The following is a 20019-nucleotide window of genomic DNA, read 5'->3' on the forward strand; positions in this document are numbered from 1 at the left end:
TGAAGAATAATTGAGCTGCCTCAGTTTGAAAATATGAATAATTGTTTAAACTGTCCAAAAAACCTTGCCTGTATTCCCTTAACAAGATCATAAATTATGGAGGACCTATAAATATCAAATATGCAGCGTATATGAAATCAGTGAGGTGACTTCTGATTTAGAAAAGTAAAATGGCTTTCTTCAAAAGCTCATGTACTTTCAAAGGACAATTGAGGGTCTTATTAACACAACCTAGTTGACCTCCCTCCTGCACAAGGTGAAGCGTTACACACTCTAAGCAAAAGATGAAACATGTAAGGGAAATACAGAATTGGATCGATTTCTTTTAATGATAACTAATTCTTCTAGTCTGGTTGGATAAAAGTAAACATATGTGCTCTATGGTTTTGCTTTTGCTGTGTGCCAGGATTCAGCTCAGAGTGAACTCTTGGCAGAGTTATAAGCCTTTTAAAATTGCTTTATAATGGAAATGGTGACAGATCATTAACTACAGTAGTATAAATGCATTGATTTAACATATGTATAGTTGTCTTAAGTTGCAAAATACATGACGCAGTATGTGCTGAATGCATAGGGAGTATCTTTGTAGTTTTAACTGATTAATGACATTAATAATATTATGTTAATCTTTTTTGAACATACAGCCCCTGACAATGTTGGACAGGTATCATTCAGGGGCTAAGATATGTTTGTACTGTAGTGACAGTGTGATCCCACTATAATTGCTGTATGGGAAGGGGACCAGGAAGCATTTTATAACATCATGCATTTAATCACCAATGCAATTACAGTGCCACTGGAGTAGATATGTTTTCCTGCTACCAACTCTTAGGAACTTCTGAATCATAATGAATCATTACTAGATAAGCTGGAAAACCTTGTTTCCAGTAAAAAATGCAGAATTTGGGATTTTGCAGTCACATCTAATTAGCATCTGAGGCTTAAATGTCTTTAAAATTAAATGTCTAATGTACGTATGCTATATGAAAGCATTTTTTCTCCAAAACCCTTATTCTTCCATCATCAGAAGACAGATGAACAAAAATTATTTTCAAGAATTATGATTATTCTAGTGTTGTTTTTTAAGCATTGAGAAATATATACCCATACTAGAATCTTTACTTATTTTTACTCTGATGCAGCTGCATGATTGTTGTCATTGGTGAGCACCTACACTAATAATACTAGTTCACCGTTACTTTAAAAAGTGTAGGCAGCATGCTAATAAAGGTGAAACTGAGCATTTTGTATTGCCCTTTGGCACTTGTGTAGAGTAAAGCTAGTATTAGTTTTTAGTGTTTCTGGTTTGCCTTTTGTTTTTCATCTTTGAGATGGGATGACGAAGCTATGAAGCACCTGACCCGCTGCTGGAAAATGGGGGATTTTGTTACAAAACCTTCATTATTTATTAGGTGTGCTTATCTAAGTTTCTTGGCAGAAGGTTGTTTTTGGAGACTATCTTAAGATCAGTCAAATTTTGGCATGCTTCTTTTTAACTCCCTTTGACTGCACAAAATTTCCATATGTAACTTGTTCTTCAGATTGAGATTGTCTTTTTTGATCCTGTCTGTTCTGTTCAACTACTGTACATCTGACAGTCTTTGAGATTTATGGCTAGAATTCAGCTGCATTCTCTGGATGTGGTTTTGTATTGATAGTCATTTACTGGGAGAGGGGGAAGGAAAACCAAACTTTCAGTGAAGACAGAGTGGAATGCGCATTGATTTGGATGGTACCTTGCAATGGTATACTGTCAAATGGCAAGGAATAAAAGGAAAAGGTAGTAATATGGAGCATAAAATTGAATAAATAACGTCAAGTACTCTTAGTGGAGTAGATAAGACCACTCCGCACCTTTATAAGAATGTACTGGAAGTACCATATGAAAATAGAATTGGAGAAGCAATCTCTTCAGTTTTCTTAATTAGTTACATATCAGTTGTGCTATAGGATATGAACACGTATAGCGTTTGAAGTATGCGATTTTTGATATTTAATACCTCTTGCTGGCTCACACTTTACATTATGGACCTTTAACTGGAGATGCAGAAGTCCATCTCACCGAGGTTAGGACCTTTTGGTGGTCTGTGTGCGCATCTGTCTAAATGCTCTCATAGTTTCTTTTGCTGTGGCAATATGTAGGCACAACAGTGCAAGTGAGGGATGATGATTTGAGTAGCCTCAAATGTGCATTTTATTTTTTTTTTACCCTTACATGTGATTTATTTCCTGCTAAAAGTATAAATATGTTATAACTTCCAGGATTTCCCATTTCTGTAAATTTCTTTCACTTCCAAAGTCCCCATGTTATTGCTACTACTTTCACGGTCATGTTGTTAAGGGAGTGTTTTCTTTCTTTGGCAGTGGGGGCAGTTTTAATACCTGCACTTTTTTCAGACCGAGCCCTGTGCAACCGTTGCGTGCAGTCATTCTGGAGCCTCTTGGGTGTTCCAGCTGCCTTGAAGTATCCTCTGCCTCTAACTTAGTCTGCCACTTGACCTTCTGAGCTTGCTTCACCTTGTGGTTTCCAATCTGCATAATAATTTTGTGTCACTCTTTAGTTAAATGGTTTCTTTTTGACAGATAGAAGTACCTTCAAAGAGGGTTTCACTTTATATTCTGCCTCAGAGATAATACCATTCTATTTGACTTGGTTTATCTATAAATATGAATATCTTTCTGAATACCAGCTTAAATTATGTACAAGTGGAGATTATAAATTATCAGTATAAAACTGGCTTGCTAGGGTTATTGTACATATGTAATGTATACTGTGAGTAATTCTGGATTAGGTGCTGTTCAGCATGAACCTGAGTTTTATGGGGGAAATCTGGGAATTACGGTAAGTCCAGTTAAAAACCAGGGTGGTTTGATATCTGATTCAGAAGCATGTCGAATATCCCAATCTAACTGTGACAGAAGGGTGTAGAAATGTTGGGTCTCAACCTAAAGACTTGCCATCTAAAACACAGTTCTCACTGCCAGGACTGACTGAATTCTAGCTTTGCTGTGCCTTGTTCACCAGTAAGTGATGATTTTACTGTATGTTCCTAGAAGCAGGAATTGTGTTCTCTTCCCTAAGTTACCTGTGACTGTCTTTTTCCTATGAAGCGGAAATAGAGGGCTGTGTCATGACCAAGACTGATATTTCAGAACTTTGAGTGTTTCAAATAAAATTATCTCTAGAAAAAACAGATATTACATATGCATGATATATTTGAGAAGGTTATCAGGAACAAAGAAATTTTATATGTTCGTGTTCCTCCTTGGCACTATGAGCTTCCGGTGAATTCTGGAGTCGCTGAGAAATAATTAATGTAAACCAGCGATGTGGTTAACAAGATGTGCCTCATAAGAGAACAGCAATATGCGGGCTTGCTCAATTTTAAGTCTGGTGAGTGAACCCTTGTCTGCTGTAAAGAGGAAATCCTACCAATGAGATGAGGGATTTGTAGTGTAACAAACAGCTATCGAACAATGTTTTACTTGACAGACAGTGACATGACTCTCAGGTAATACCTAGTAAGTTTGATGTATGTAAGCTGCGTAATGTGTTTTCTTTATAAAACTTCTACTCTAATTAAATATTGCATTTTCAAAAAGAAGCTATTGGTGATCAGTACTGTTATTCTATCTCTAACAAAAATGCTCTTCTTAGTATAATGATGATGTATCTGCACTCACATAAGTGGCTGTGTAAAAGAAACTAAGAGAAAAAACACTCAGAAGTTTAGATTCTCGTGGTAGGTAGGAGCCTCAGACTGACTTGGATGCCCTGAAAAGGCATATAAAAGGTTTGGGGAGAAAGTGATCCTTGAAACTATAACAGTGACCTGAAGTTATTTAGCTCACAAGGTCACTTGTCCAATAGCGCTGTCCTTTCAGAAAATCTGGGGGGTTCTGTGTGTTAGGAGTAAATGGCTTTTTTTTTTTCTTTTTTTCACATAGCTGTATGTTGTGTTTGCATCTGTGTTTTCCATTGTTGGTGTGCTTTTAAGTAAATATTATATGAGGCTTTGGATTGATATTTAACAACTGAGATGGTTGGTTATACCACTATTGTCATTGCCCATTCTAATGTCATCAATATGAACCAGCTGAACTCTGCCTTTCTTTTTCTTTGCTGCCCCTGGGGTTTAATGGCTTTGCAGAGAAGCTCCTGCCTGGCATACTGAGCTCCTACAGAAGGTCTAACCCATAAGCAGTGAGTACTGAACTGCAGCACACTAATGCTGTAGGTGTTGACTCACTGTGCTGTTTTTAATTGCAGTTCTGTTGAAGGTAGATAATCTGTGCAGTTTTTGAATCTTTGGGTATCTATCAATCTGATGATATATTTGTATGGCTACAAATGCTGATCTGCTTTTCTTTTCCTGGGAATTAACTTTTCTTCTGTGCACATACTGTTTGCATTTAAAACTAGCTTTCATGTGTCTGTGGCTCTTGCTATAGCTGGCAAATGCTTATATTTCAAATCTGCAGTGATCTGTGTTCTCTTAGAATTCTTGAGCCTGATGTAAACCAGTTTTCAAATGTGCATGAATTGAAAAGCATCTGTAATGTTTCGATGTGACTAATGCTAAGATATGATTGACCAAGTCTGGATTAACTTTTTTACTGGAAAGTCATTCAAAATAACCCTCTACAAACTCTGTGGGGAGAAAAAAATTCTATAATCCTGATATGTATGTTCATTTGTGATATAATTGCTTTGAAAAAATTGTCAATTTTTTTCTCTCAAGATAGCAAGCAGTTTTTTATAATTTGTGTTGTCAAGGTACTGATCTCCTCTCAAAATTCCATCCATGTTTGGCTGGAAATAGAAAACAACTGTTTTGATTGTCTCAGTTGGTTTTGCGTATGCGTATTTCTAAAGATAAAGGTGCAGTTAATTTGGCTAAATTATATATTCCAGCTAGAGCTGCCCTGAGGAGGCAAAAAGATCTCGTCTTGCCTGTCAATAGGTACTTTCAGATCTGCTCAGAATGGCTTTAATACTTACATGTAATGGCAGAACTGGTTCAGGAATGCTGAACAAATCAAATATTGGCTGGTGTGCACAGAAACTGGATTGTTCTTACTTAAAGACATTTCAACGCTTTCGAGAATATTTTCCAGGTCACTTTGTGAAGGAGATGTGATATTAGAAGAGAACTTTTGTAAACTAGGAGGAACTTGTTCTCCCATAGAGTATTGCTCTGGGTATTTTCAAGGTAGCCCTAGGGAGGTCTATAGCCATATATATTTTTTTTTTTTTTTTTCTGTGAGCATACTGAGTTTCTGAGGTTTGAACACTTGCGACATAATTACATAGACAACTTTGGAGACATCTGGGAGGCTTAAGATATTGGTGTTATTTTCCAGCTGTTTTTCTCTCAGCTGAAGGTTGCTGCCCTCAAAGCTGAGCCACTCTAATGGATCATGTGAACTGTCCTAGTCCATGTCAGTGCAGAGCCAGAGAGGTTATTTTAAATTACTGCTGGATACAGCTGAGGGTAGTAATGAACAGCGTGAGGTAATAACTACTTAAGCCATTCCAGCTAGACTTCAAGAGCACATATGTCTGTGTCCTTATAAGTACAGTACTTTAATCTCTCCATTGCTGTATTGTATTCAGGATTTGTCAGGACTGCAGAGCTGTTGCCAAGAGAAGTCTGATATTCAAGTGGAATGTATTGGTGCTTCCTGTCTATCATCATATTGCAGTAGAAAGATTTGAATAATGAATGTGTAACATACACGTTGAATGGTAAAGGAAGCTTATTTTCATATATGAGGTAAATGTGTGGAAATCATGTTTTGGAAACTCTTTAAATTGGAAAGAGATTACCACACGAAGTCTCTTCCCTGACTCTGTTTCTAGTTCAGCTGTTTTTAGAAACTTATCTTTGATTCTTAGCCATATAAGTTCTTACCCTCTCTGTGCCCTTTCCATGCCCCAAAAAACTTCCCTATATTGATTAGAAATATAATGAATTTTTTAGCTCTATTTTTTTTTTTTTTTTGCCCAGGTCCAGCAAGACTATGAATCTCTGTTCCAAATGCTTTGCTGGTAAGTGCAGTAAAAGGTTTTGTGTTTTTGTTAGATTATTGAAACCACATTGTTGGCATCTCCTTTAGGATTTGTGCATGGGTTTCTCTTCTTTCAGTGTGTATATGTAATCAGGTTTTCCTCACTTTGGTGCTTCATTTCTTTGCTAATCAAGAACCTCTTGTGTAAATGTACCCATCAAACCTTGTTCTTGAAGTTTATGGAATTTTGGTACATCCTTGAACTACAGAGCTCCACTGCCAGCACAGCTCCTGTATGGATGATGTGGCTTTCAGAATGTCTGAATTGTAATTTGGAATTTTGTAGAATTATTTTGTAATAACCTCTGTTATATAGAATGGATAAAAAATGAAAAGGAAAAGTTGGTATAGAATACCTTGTTTCTTTTTACTTACAGCCCTTGAATGTTAAATCATCAGTAGCTCATCGGTAGGCTAATTCTAATTACTGCATATTATTTCTTATTGTAAGGTCATTGCTTTTGTGTAAAATCTTAGGAATTGTTATTGACTGTTTCCCATTAGCATCTTTTAGCTTTGCCTTTCTGAATTTTTTTTTTTGGTATTATTTAATATTGTAAACTAATTTTTAATTTTAATTAAAGTCCTGTCATAGTTCATGATTTATAATTTGTCTTGGGGGAACCGATACAATTTTAAAAGGATCAGCATTTTTATTAAACTTTAAAGCTTTTTCAGCATTTTTTTAACAAAAAATGAATTTTGACTCGTAGATTATAGATCTTAGGTTCAACATCACTTCATTAAACAAACACATGGGAAATAAAGATTGTCTAAGGTTGTGCAGCAAAATGATGCATGTATTTGTCTGGCTGTTTTCCAAAGCCATGGGTCACTGGAATGGTATATTGAAAAAAGTGTCAGTCCTTTCTTGTGCTCTTTCCCTACTGACCACAGTCACAAACAAGTTACGAGGTCTTTGATTTGATTCAGTGACTGATATGTTCATATTAGCACTGTAAAAAGCTTGTCTTTGTGTACCTCAGAAATGGGGGTGTTCTGAATCTGAGACATCAAAATGGCCCATCCCTCACATTCTGAGTTTAGCAGAGTGCCCAACACTTCTCAGACAGCAGACCAGGCATTAGGTAAAACATCTTTTATTTTGATTTTACTGGTTTGGATTTTTTTTTGTTTGCTTGTACTTCTGTTTCTGTTTCACAAGAAGAAAAGTTCTTGTCTTCTATTCTGCAGTTCTTCTGAAACTCCATTACTTCTGATTAAGTTAATTTTTTTCTGTTGTAAAATTGCAAGATGATACACAAACATTTGTGTGATTGGGGACTGTGGGGGAGGCGGGAGAGCTTATGTTTTTAAATTTTCAAGATGTTCCTTAGAACCTGTTTATTTTAATGAAATAAGTTTTTAGAAGAGTTTGAGTAGCTTAAAAAGCTACTACTAGTTGGAATAAAACAAGGTATTGTAGGAAAAGGCAAATTTACTCTATCTTTTTTAGACCTTAACTATGGTTCCTTCAAAAAGTAGTATTGAAATAACCAGTTCTGTTGGGAGTCATAACTTGAAACCTCTCAATGTCATCATTCCAACATAAAAGAATTTTTCTGTTTTTTCTTTTTTCCTGATGTTACTGAAAATATTTTTGGCGTAGTTTTTATACTGGGTTTCCAGCCACATACAGAAATAGAAAGATGTATACTTTTGTTTCTAACACCACGGATAGCAAGATTTTAGGCAAGTAAGGTGTTGAAGATGTTTTTCACTGTTTCAGGCACTCCAAAGAAAGGATGTGAAAAAAGTTCCTCTTTTTTAATATGGCAAATTATTTATTCAAATGTATTGAAGCAGGTTTGTATGTGAGGGAAAATTGCAAAATATGATTTCTCTTGACCATTGTTTCCTTTCTCTTTTATTTCAGAAAAAAGAAATCCACACAACGAAAAAGGTTAGTAACTTTTTACACTTATTGTTGGTTTTTTTCAGAGAGAAAGGATAGAATCCAGTCTTCCTGTTTTTTAAACAATTAATTTGAGACAAACACAGCAGGAAAGACCCTTACATTTGTGTAAGCATTACTTTTTTGTACATACCGGGGAGAAGGGCAACAAGTGATGAAAACATTGTTGTGTTTACAGTGCAATATGATTTATTCGTGGAGCCTTCCTATCTTAACAGGTTTTTCAGACTTTCTGAACTATGTACAAGTTTGTAAATACGTGGTTGTGAGCTGTTCTTTGCTTCTGCCCTTCCTGGCTTCCCCATTGTCCTGCTTCCAGCCAGGTCAGGATTAATTTTTGCAGTAGCCAGGAGCAGCATGGCTAGGACCTGGAGATTATTCCATTCTACCTCATGTCAGTCATTGCCAGGGGTGGGGGAAATGGACTCATTTCCAGGGAGAAAGGGTTCCTTCCGTTTGAGAAAACGTGGCAGAGGGAGTGGCCGGTTCCGAGCAATCCTATGTGAATTGTTTGCCTATCTTGTACACTTTATTATTGATATTGTAGCTCTTACGGTGTGGTTTCTTACCTCATCAAAGTCTCCAGTAAATTGTTGTTATCTCAATCTGTGATCTTCACCTTGTGCTCTGCTCCAGCCTGCCACAGAGGGAGAGGAAGGGGGAGGGGGAGTGAGCGGCGTGGTTTGGAGTTTCAGTGGAGAATGTTCCTAAACCACAACACCCATCCCTTGGGAAAAAATGGTCATAGTTTGATATCCATTGTATTAATCAACACAGAATTTGAGCAAAGGGCAATCGCTTGTCAGTTTGCCTTATTGTTTGACCAAATGCTTCTGATTTCTAAATTTATTATCAAAATAAATTCACTGAATTTTCACTCCCATTTGTCCAAAGATGAAACAAACAGCAAAAGCAACCAGATTATGTAGCAGGGAGGCTGGCATTCCTTGTTTTGGCTATCCTCTGTACATTTTCTTACATTAAATGTGGGAATACTGTTCACAATTTATTACAGAGATTAAGTTGTTCAGTTTTGTATGACAAGAATGAGCTGGATACTGCACAAATATATGCAACCATTTGCCCAGAAGTGCCCAATGTTGTGGCCTAGATCTAGAAGGTTCACTAAGCTCTTCTGTACAATCACAAATTTGCTGTTCATTTGCCCCACACTAGCTCTTAGCTTGCATGTAAAGGTTGATAAATACTGTAGAGGAGCTTGAAGTTAGCTGTCCTCTTCAGCCCTCTTTGCCACCTCTTCTGAGAAGGAATACCTGATTTGTTTTACTTAAACCCTGTAAAAGCAACAGACTTTTGTAATATTCAAGAGCTTCTCTGAAATAATTTCAAGTGAATTGTACTTCTGCAAAGTGCTTTAACATTGTCTCCAATTCAGTGCTGACTGTGTGCTATCAATGCCTCAAAGTCTCCAGATACAGTACAAATGTAATACTGCCTATTAAAGTGCTTCAAATTAAATATGCTCTTTGGATGGTTAAGACATAGTTGCTTCAGACTTTTCATTCATTGAGAATACAAATACAATAAAGTGGTGTTTTGGGGTTTTTTAATCAGAATATAGGCTGATGAGTGAAAAAATGCACATTACAGCCAGAGTATCTCCCTTAATGACAACACATCTTTCACTAAGACTGCAACGTCTCTTCTTTCAGTATGGTAAACTGTGAAATTGGAATGATTAAAATACAGGACAGTGATGAGTGAAATTTTTCAAAAGTACTCTTATGAACATAACTTTGCTCCCATTGGGTTTATGGAAGTTTTAATATCAACTTCAGGTAGGGGCAATGTTTGAGTCCCTTTTGAAACGTCGCTTTTATAAAGTAGGGTCTTTCAGGAAGGAATTCTACATTCGTGGAAACAACACCCGGTACCTCAAGAACTCAATTTTAATTGGAACCTCTGGGAACAGTCACAGAACAAACTATTATGGAGTAAGAACAAATATTTAAATACAGAAAATGGTGAAACTATACTTTCTACTTAAATGATCCCAAAAACACATAGTCTGCCTTTAATCCATTTGATTGTGATCTTAGAAGGTTTAGTGCATTGGAAAGAGGGGTGCAGGAAGTGGATTTCAGCTTGTTCAATAGTATGTGAAACCGAAGGTAAGTGCAGTGGGAAGGTTTGGTGGACAGATGCACTTAGAAAACTGGAAGATAAAGTTATGATTAGAGTATTCATGGATTTGTGAATCAAATTAATAGCCCTTCTGTCTGAATGTGTAATTAAAACTTCTAGAGGTGAGTGTCCATTTCTTAATCCAACTGTACAATATTTATGTTCACATTCTGCAAAACGCTAGATCAGCATCACTGAAATTGAGAAAATAATTCAATGATATAACCCAAGAATTTTCTGAGTTTTAAGGGCCTTACCCTTACTGAACTGTTAGTTCAGTTTTATTTTTAGATTTAAATAAAGCATTTTTTTACATACTGTTTTCTTGATGAGTAAAAAAAATTACAGATTTTTTAATCTCCATCTAACAAGCAGAAAAACAGTATTGCTGGAAATGCACATGTATTTTCAATGCGTATGTTTAGCTCTATGCTAGGTTATGAAATTTTGTAACCTTTTATTTTCCTGAATTGGAAAGATCTAATAAGGGGGTGGGAAATAAAAATAGATAGTAATATCTGCTATATAACATACCCGAACTCACTCAGATGTCTTACTGTAGAGTTATTTCATATTTTTGTGCATCTTAACCATCCTGCTTTCTTGAGCAGACCTTTATTTTGTCATGCTTAAGTCAAACACAGTTTTTGAAGCTTACAAAATTGGGACTTTTATGTGGCTCAGAGTTACTGAATAACAATTTCTTTTCTCTTGGTTTTTGTAAATCTTGGGAGCTGTTTAGAGCTTGTCTGTTATTACTGCCATGTCTGGTAGTAATAACACCTACTGTAAGCATGAGCTGGCAAAAATCAGTGTTCCTGCCGAAATAGATTTTGCTGTTAATTAACTGCTAATATGATCCTTAGTCAAGCTTTCAGCTTGCTCTCTGGAAACCTTTTCAACAGGTGTATCTTGCATGTTTCTAGTTCAAATTTTGTTTTCTTTGCTGTATCCTATTGTACGATAAATGATAAATTATGCCACCAAGCCTTACAGAGTTCAAGAAGCATTTGGATGATACTCTCGGGCACATGGTGTGACTCTTGGGGATGATCCTGAGCAGGGCCAGGAGTTGGACTCAATGATCCTTGTGGGTCCCTTCCAACTCGGCATATTCTGTGAATCAGCCCTTCTGTTCGTAAAGTTTTCAGTCCTAAATGAATGATTAAAAATCTGTTAGGTTTGCATTTTTTCATATACTTGTAATTTTCAACATGAATCCACAAGTTTTAGTACTTTGTTGGAAAAGCAGCGAACATTTTCAGAAGTTCGAAAACATCACTGAAGAACTAGTTTTCTTTATCGCTGCTCAAGACGTTTCTTTTTTCACTATGGTATTCCCTTTGTTGGTTCCTAATGGAAACCAGTGCCTCAATATGTTGCTTCATTAGGCTAGAATTTGTTGCTGTATTCACGTCAGTCTTTGTATTTTGAAGTACATGGAGTGCTTGCTACAAAAAACATCACTCACTGGCTAGAGCTTGAAAGCAGTCAAGCTTCATCTTCTCAGGCTTGCAGCTAAATATTTCTTTGGGAAATTGTATAGCTGGTTACAGTGGCAGCAAAAACATTTCTAATTTCTAAAGCACTACTAATAGAAAACTGTAACATTTCAGAGATAACCACAGATATTGTTTGGCATCTGTTCAATTTCTTTTACTTTATGCCCAAAGAATTTCTAAAAGGGAAAGACTGGTAGGAAAAAGATGTCTTGGCATAGTTAATGAACTTGAAAGATGAGATGTATGCTAAACTTGAGAAAGAAAGTCACCAGGAAATGGAATTAGGAAAAAATTGGATAAACTACTTCAGTTGAGCTTCAGTTATTTATAAGCTTGATTTGCACTGCTGACCTCGGTGACTCTTTTTACACTGTTGGTATGCCTTATTCCGTGGCTTTAAAAGAATGTAAAGATCTGAGTAATAGCTCTGTTTGGTTTGTTAGAACAGGGCAATATTTTGTGGAAGGGTTCGGAAGGGACTTACGGATTTTTGGTTGACTCCTTTTCCCCTAACCTGGCTTAAAGTTTTAGAGGGGAAATACAAATTAATAGAAAGTGAGTTTATTAAAATACGGTTGTATGATGTAAGCTTAGGACTAATCATTTTACTGCTGTCAAAAGTAACATCAACCAAATCATCCAGCATATTTATACTACACCATCTTAGGTCTCCATAAATAGAGGAGAATTGGAAATTTGGGAGAGAAGGATACCTGAAGCTTTCTAGCCTTGTTGGGGCTGTAAGAGTTAAATAGAGAACACTTGTTGAGTGAAGTTAGTAAAACATTACTTGAGGGGTCCACTTTTTTGTTACTGTCATGGGATGGAAGCTGTGGAGTACAGTGCTCCTATGTTTCTTTGTGTCAATACTGATATAATTTGGCTGTGCATTACGTAAAAAGGCATTAAAGATGCTGTGTAGAAGACACAACTCTCATCTGCCCAGGACCTGGCTGTGTGGAGTAGTGCAGTGAAGGATGTGAACAAGGGCCAATGGTTCGGCTGCTCGTTTGGTTTGCTCAAATATTTTGTCATTTTTCATTCTCTTTTATCTTCCCCCATATAAAATAGTGGGAAAAGGTGAGCACTGATGGAGGACAGACCATGACGTTTCTTTACAATTGTTAGTGGAAGAAAGAGAATTTCTTTTACAGCTGTCACTCAAATGTTGTGTTTTGCTTTTTCTCTTTTCTTCTTCCTGGCTACTACAAGTTAGTAGGGCATTATCCCGTCACATTTGTAAGTGTCGTTTCACCAACACAGTCTAGTAAAACTGAATGCCTTTTAATTAAAAACGTTATCATTTTACAGTCAATCCTATCAGCAAACTACCCTGTAGGACATTGGTGGCTGTTGGATTGCGCCTTGGGAAATAAAGTCTAGTTGTCTGGGGCTCATTTGTTAAAGATGTAAACTCTACTCATACAAAACTATGACCCCTTATCAGTACTGGCTACCTGAAAAGACTGCCAAATAGTCTTAATCTAATTTTTTTTCTGTCTTGAAAAGACATCACTGATATTTTCCATATGTTTTCTTTTTCTTATCTCAGGGGTTTGGCAGTCCCATTGTACAGATTGATCTACAAGCAAAGAAAAGGGCTCAGCTCTCATTTTTTTCCTTAGACTTGCCTTGGTTTTTCATAGCTCTGTTTTTGAGTGTATATCCTTCTTTATGGTAAACCCAGTTTCTTTCTGTTTTGCTAATATCTTGTTCACCTTCTAACTCCTAACCTTTCCAAATGACTTGTTGAAACACCAGCTGTAATTTAGTCTCCTGTGTACAGGTTCTCTGTTGATGTAAAAAAAAAAAGTTTAGAAATATAACTTAATTGTTATGATATTTGCACATTACCAGCATGAAAGCAGACTTATCAAGGATGTGCAACCCACAGGTTTAATTTATTAAACTTTCTTGTAACTCCGTTCTCCTATAAATGTGTGCATGAGATAGGAGAAGGAATGTTTTTGGTTTTTTTCTAATTTAGCAATTTGCTTGATTTATAGAAAAGTCTGTGCTCTCTTTTGTGTATTTGCTTGTTTGGAATCCTTCTATAGTTTATAGAGACAGTAGTGATTTGTTCCTTAGCCTCCCTGTGGAGTTTGTTCCATATTACAATCTAATTCCATGTCCGTGTCGTGCACTCCTGAGCTGTTAATTTGTACATTTCGATGCAGTTTGTTTCATCGTGTTTTTGTAATCCAAACTGAATCTAACGAGCTGTGTGCTTTGGGGACCCAGCCTTGCCTTGCCAATTAGAACAAGTGGTTACTGAGAGAGAGCATGCTTTAAATAAAACATGGCACCTCTGCATGGGACCAGCAGCCTTTGGGGGATAAAAGAGAATATTTAACTCTTTGTGACTGAGAAGAGAGGTCAGATCAGTGGGCACATTTTAGAAACATTCAGCTTATTCCTTTAAAAAGTATTATGCAGATTTTGTCTTGCAAATATAATGTAGTTTGGCATTGGAGATGTGTCAGGCACTACTGCATGGGAGTATTTAGGAATGCACAAGGATATCTATCGAGGTGACTGCATGTTTTCTAGGATTCTAATTACTAGTGCCATATGAAAATTGTACAAGACTAGCACCTAACCTTTCTCTTTCCCCTTGTACTGTTATGCAAGAATCCAAGGTGGAACAGGAGAAGTACTAGGTGATAAAAGAGCTGGTTTCAAAAGGCATTTTACAAGGGAAGGAATCTAGAGCAAATTTTTTTTAATAAGTACTAAGGTTATGTGCTAAGTGGCCAAGAGGAAGTTACTCTACCATTCTGAGGCAGCTGGGAAAGTGTACCTCTATGATCAGTATTTGTGATCGTTGAAGAAATTATCCAGCATTTTGCTAGTCCTTACACTAACTAAACTTCCTGGTGAATTCAAGAAGAACACAACAGTGATTTTGGCCAGTTAACTCTGCTTGCAATTCTTGCATTCCAGCCCCAGCATTTTCTTTCCTCTCTCATCCTTATTAACTTGTGCATGCTTGAAGATCTCCAAATGGAAGTAGTTACTGTCCAACAACAACCCTTAACCAAGGACAGTGAGAAAGAATTTAGGTGAGCAGTCACAGTGATGGGCTAGACAACATTTCAGCAATTCTTGCCTACACAAGCAAGGCAAGACCAACCTTCCTTGTGAAAAGGTTTTTGCTCAGCAGCTTGGTGTTAAGGAAAGTATAGCTGTTCACTAAGGTAGGTGATTTAAGCTGTTAGAGGAGCAGATGTACGGGACACATGTGATCTGGATAACAGAACAAAATGTAACTGATGACTTTTCAGTTGTTTATCTGTTTTATGTAAAAAGAATGTTTTCTAGCAGCTAGACAGCTGACTAGGATCCTGGGACTTGATTTCCTTTTCACAGTCAGTGAGCATTTCTTAGTGATACTTGACAAGTTGCTTTTTTTGTCTCTTAATTCCATTCCTCATCAGTTACTGAGAGATGATAGTATTTCCCTCTTGATTTTGGACAGGCTGCTTTTGGACTTGCCTTTTATACCCTTGAGGAATGGATGCAGCTAGGGATCTTATGTTTCTCTATTTTGTCTTAGCCTTCATAAGTCTTAGGCAAAATTCTGGAATTTCAGTTCTCTTCTGTGTGTGGCTGTTCTGCAGTTGCACTTCCGTTCTTCATCTTTGTGACACTTTATCTTCAGTTCAGTTTGTTTATCTTCTTAATTTAAAAGAAATCACATTGCTCTGTTGCAATTAATGTGTACCAGGTTGGGTTTTTTTAAAAAACTTTTAATGCTGTTTCTTATGTAGCCTGCAAACATTCCAGTCGTTTTTTACTCATACCGGTTTTCATATGTATTGCAAATCTTGTATGTTCTCACAAAGTTAGTCACCAGAGGGCAAACTGTTCATGCAGATTTAGTCAATACAACTATAACTTTGAGCTTTTTAAAAAAAATCACAGTGTCTATGAATGAGTTTGCATGTAGTATTAATTAAATAGAAAGTGAAAGGATAATGATTCTCATCTTCAGAGGTACAAAAGTTAAGATTTTATGTTGTATGAGATGGAATTCCTAAAGGTTAACATTTAAACTGTTGGACTAATTTGCAAATTTTGGGGGAAAAAATACCCCTTGATAATTTTTCTTCTTTGTTATCACATTAAATATCCCTTATTAAATAAGTTATTTAGGATCACTTATAAATAAATGTAAAAAGTGATTAAATATAACTTAACTATTAGTCCAGGAGAATATTAGTAGGTTAAAATAGTTTTCAGCAGGAATGTCTTTATTCTTAAATGTGAGTAGATGAATCTCCATTGTGGGGGCAGAACTGTGTGTTTGTAATTTTATACTGGAGATCTCTAAGCCTGCAGGACTATTGATAAGGCCTTCCTGGTAAAATTATCTGAAAGAACTTCATCTCTAATAACAAGATTTTGCTCCTTTCTTTTGCAGAAAGCATAGGCTATTGACTGAATCTGACGCTGAAGATTTAGGAAATGACAAGACAGGTTATGGTGCCATAATAATTAATCCAGTCTGTGTGTATCCATTATAACTGTCTTTTAAATATCATAAAAGGATCAAAGAGTACAGGAAAGCATAAGATTACTGGCCTACTCTGGTTTAAATCACAGGTCAGTAGATATCTAGGTAAGCTCTGCTTGTTGAAAATCTCTCCTTGGAACAGATATCCTGTCCTGATGTGAAGCCATTGGGGGTTCTGCATGCACCATGGGCTCCAGTATTTCTAATGTACAGTCTCCCTCACTATTAAGTAATACTAAGGTGTGCCTTCTTAATTGCAACACTGTAGAGATGTTTTTCAGAATTGTACTCTCATTTGTTGTACTGAATAGGAGACAGTATAAGACATTCTGTCATGCCCTGTATCTTCTTACCAGGACACTTGCACATTTGAGCTGAATGGAGAATAATTATTTTCTTTATAGAATTTCTTTAAATAACTCATTAGCCCCCCAGTGTTTCAAGAAAATAAGAAATTTACCATCTTGACATTTTTGTGAGTCAGGGTTGTGATATTCTTGTTCACTGTACATAGATAAGAATCTAAACCACAAATGTCAAACATCCACACATATTGGGATTATATATTGGATATCAACTTTGAGAAGCCTTGGAACTGTAGTCCTTTCCTAATCTCCATCCCCCAAGGCATATAATTTTTTGATGCTTTAAACGTTGAAAGTACACATCTTCGACCTCGATGGAACTGCAGGGGTATTTAGTGCTTCTCCTAGTGGGGACCCAAGAATCCTAATTTGAACATCTTGAAAATAAATACGAGGAGGAACTTACAAAAGTCATGTTAGAATTCTGTCGCAGAGAATGTGAGTAGAATTTAGTTCTCTTCGATTTCTCTTTGGAATTTTCCTTGGGGTTAAAACAAAGTCAAGAGTCTAGCAGAAAGGAGCTCTGCTTTCTGTAAGATACCAGTTGCACATTGTGAACATTTTTCATTCTATCCAGTAAGCAAGTTAAGGGTCCTCTAAAACAGAAGTTCTGTGACTGCATGCATTATGAAAATAATTTCAAATTAAATAAAGAGGTCAGATCACAAGTGTACAAAATCAATTTGATCAGGCGCTTACTTATTTCAGAGTGCTTGACTTTTCAAGCTGAGTGTAGGATTTTGCCATCCTTTAATGCCACTCCCATCCATCTAGTATGAATAAATGCAGTTATGTGGAACTGTGACTGTTACTGTCCAAAGTATTTGGAAACCATGAATCGGGAGTCTTGATTCTGAGCTGTTGGGCTGCATCAGGTCACGAGTTGGACCCAAACACTCTGTCTCAGTTGGGATCAGAAGTGCTGAAGCTGAACAAGCAATCTAGCTGTGGTCTTCCGTAGAGTGTATCTTCTGAGATTTTTTCTTGCTGCAACAAAAAATAATAGCCTTCAGAGCATAATACAAGACTTTTCTCCCTCTCCTCTGCATTAAGGCTCATCAAGCAAATGCAGAGGGAGGCTCTGGTTTGTATATTTTTAACTGCTAATGTTACCTACACCATACCTGTTTATTACTTGAATAAGTGAACACATAAATTTCATGATATGCAGGGTTAATGAACTTAATGTATAAGGAGGAAACGTTGGAGATTTCTAAACTTCTGTATTTATGTACATTTCTATACATTAGTACTCAGCAAAAGCAGTAGCATTTTTATTTGATTTCAGCTCCTAAATAATAGGAGCTTTTATATTTTGAGTTTGGTCCAGCTCTGTGGGAAAGGTCCCATATAAATGGTGAGCAAATTTGAACAGACAGTATATATCTTTGGGGATTGTAAGCATTAGAAATGACCAAAAGTAAACTTGTGCATTTCGAATAAGATTGCTCAAAGTGGACTTAGTATTCGCTAGAAGTTGTTTGCAATGAGCTACATCAGGAATAAAAGACTGATTTCTTTGTTGGTAATTGTATAAGTTACAGGCTTTGCTCTTTTAACAGAAGATGGTGTGGTTTTGCCTTTTGTCTTAAGTTTTGCTTCAGAGTAGGGAAAAAAACCAACTTTCAACACTCTAGAGGGTGTCTGTGGAGGTAAATACCAGTCTGGCTCATTTCTAGGTTGAAAAGGAAATATATTGTGCTATTTACCAGCGTGTTCTAGCAATGTTTAGTATAGCATTACTGCTCCTAATAGACAAACTTTCGTTCACCTCTGTTGACACGTCCTGCCCTGCAATGTGTGAAGAAATAGAAAGCTGATCCCAGTGTAGGTGAATGCAGTCTTTCACCGTGACATTTTCTGTGCCTCAGCAAAGTCTATGCATAGCTTCAAGTCCTCAGGAGAACTGCTGTCTGCTGAAACGCTTTGAGCAGCAATTTGAAAACTACATTATGACAATTTTTTTTTCCTTGAGACTCACTAGTATGTAGAGAAAATTGTGATAGATGTAAATAATTCTACAAATACAGAAGCATATAATGGGTGTTGACATCTACTCAGTTGACAAAGGTAAGTAAAATGGTTAGAAATAGCTCAGATGTTAGTCTTCATTCTGCACCACTTCTGTTAGTGTCCATAATTATAATTTTTAAAGAGTTAAAATAACAGGAAACTTTTAAATGTAAGGGTTTAATTTACAATAGACATAGCAGTCACTTGTTTTGATAATCAACTTATGAAAATCATAGTTGGTATGTAACTGCAGCTAGTTGGAGGTAACTGGATGGGTTCCAGTATGAATATTTTCTTTCTTTTTATTTTTTTAAATGAACTCTTGAATCTATGCACAACTGAATTGTAAAACACAGTGTCTCAGAATCCAAAATCAAGATGCCTGACAATATTCTCCAAATCAATATATCTGGTATCTGTGGATAGCAGTAGGTCTCCAGTCCGTTTCAGTCGTTTTTTTCCTCCCCTCTTTTTCTTTTTCTTACTTTGAAAGGGTCCTGGTGTGCTTTAGTTGGGGAAAAATATATAGGAATATTCATCAAGGAGATTTAGAAATGCAGAGTGCTGAAAGCTTTTGTAACAGAGCCTGTTTTTCTTGGTAGTAACCAAATGAGCTTTTTTGATGTAAAGGTCAGATTTCATGTATTTGTTCCCACTTGAGCTCTTTCTGGACAGACCGAAAGCTATTTTGCTCTTGATTTATAAGATATTTACTGTGAGTTAGTACTGCATAAACATCTGACATTGTGAGCAGCTCCAGGTACTGCTGACCATGCATTGATGAAAGGAATTTTAAGATATTTATTGGGGCCTTTTCTGCAGGTACTGTAGCAAAGTATAGAATGTCCATTTACAGGAGAGCAGAAATAATTGTTTTGTTTTTAACTTGAAACCGTTTTCTCTTTCACACAGCAAGCTGCAGTAACTCCCTGTAGAGAGAATGAATGGTCAGTTGTGACTCCATACACACACCTGAGCCTGAGAAATTAGTTGGGCCATAATGTAATAGGAAGGAAAACGTATGGCTCATTCACTTTTAACTTCTGAAGATGATGTTGTCAGTAGGACTTGAGATTATATCTTCCTTTAGGAGACTTCAGAAAAAAATCAAAATACAAATCTTGTGTACTATTATGTCAGCTTGTTCTATAGTTAGACTTACCAAGGTTCAAATGAGAGTCTAGCTGCTTTATATTAAAAAAAAAGCTAAGCAGATAATCTTATTGGTGTGATGACACAATTAATATAAATTCAAGTTGAAGATGCTTTCTGTGAAGAAAGTTTTACTAACATTCTGTTAACATAAGAGCAGTCATTTTTACTAACAGAAGTACCTCTAAATAAATACAAAGCATTTGAGATTACTCAGTTAACCAAATAATCAATTTTATGTTCCTATATTTGTGGACTTTCTGTGAAATTCCAGTTTTCATTGACATGTATTCCTAAACTAGTAAACAAGAAGTGTCCAGCAAACAGGACAAATACTAA

At 36.4% G+C, this 20019-nt stretch overlaps 1 protein-coding gene across 3 annotated transcripts in view; it reads left to right on the forward strand.

The window, feature by feature from the left end:
- Positions 1–20019, forward strand: part of ZFAND3 (zinc finger AN1-type containing 3) — a 137228-nt gene that overhangs the window by 25759 nt on the left and 91450 nt on the right. For all 3 annotated transcript variants that reach the window (XM_027681748.1, XM_027681750.1, XM_027681749.1), the window contains exons 2-3: positions 6012–6052; positions 7949–7975. In XM_027681748.1, coding sequence (XP_027537549.1) covers positions 6012–6052; positions 7949–7975 — 68 coding nt within the window. The remainder of the gene's footprint in view (positions 1–6011; positions 6053–7948; positions 7976–20019) is intronic.

Source organism: Neopelma chrysocephalum, unplaced genomic scaffold, assembly GCF_003984885.1.
Source record: "Neopelma chrysocephalum unplaced genomic scaffold, ASM398488v2 Primary Assembly neopelma1_61b, whole genome shotgun sequence".
Taxonomy (NCBI): domain Eukaryota; kingdom Metazoa; phylum Chordata; class Aves; order Passeriformes; family Pipridae; genus Neopelma; species Neopelma chrysocephalum.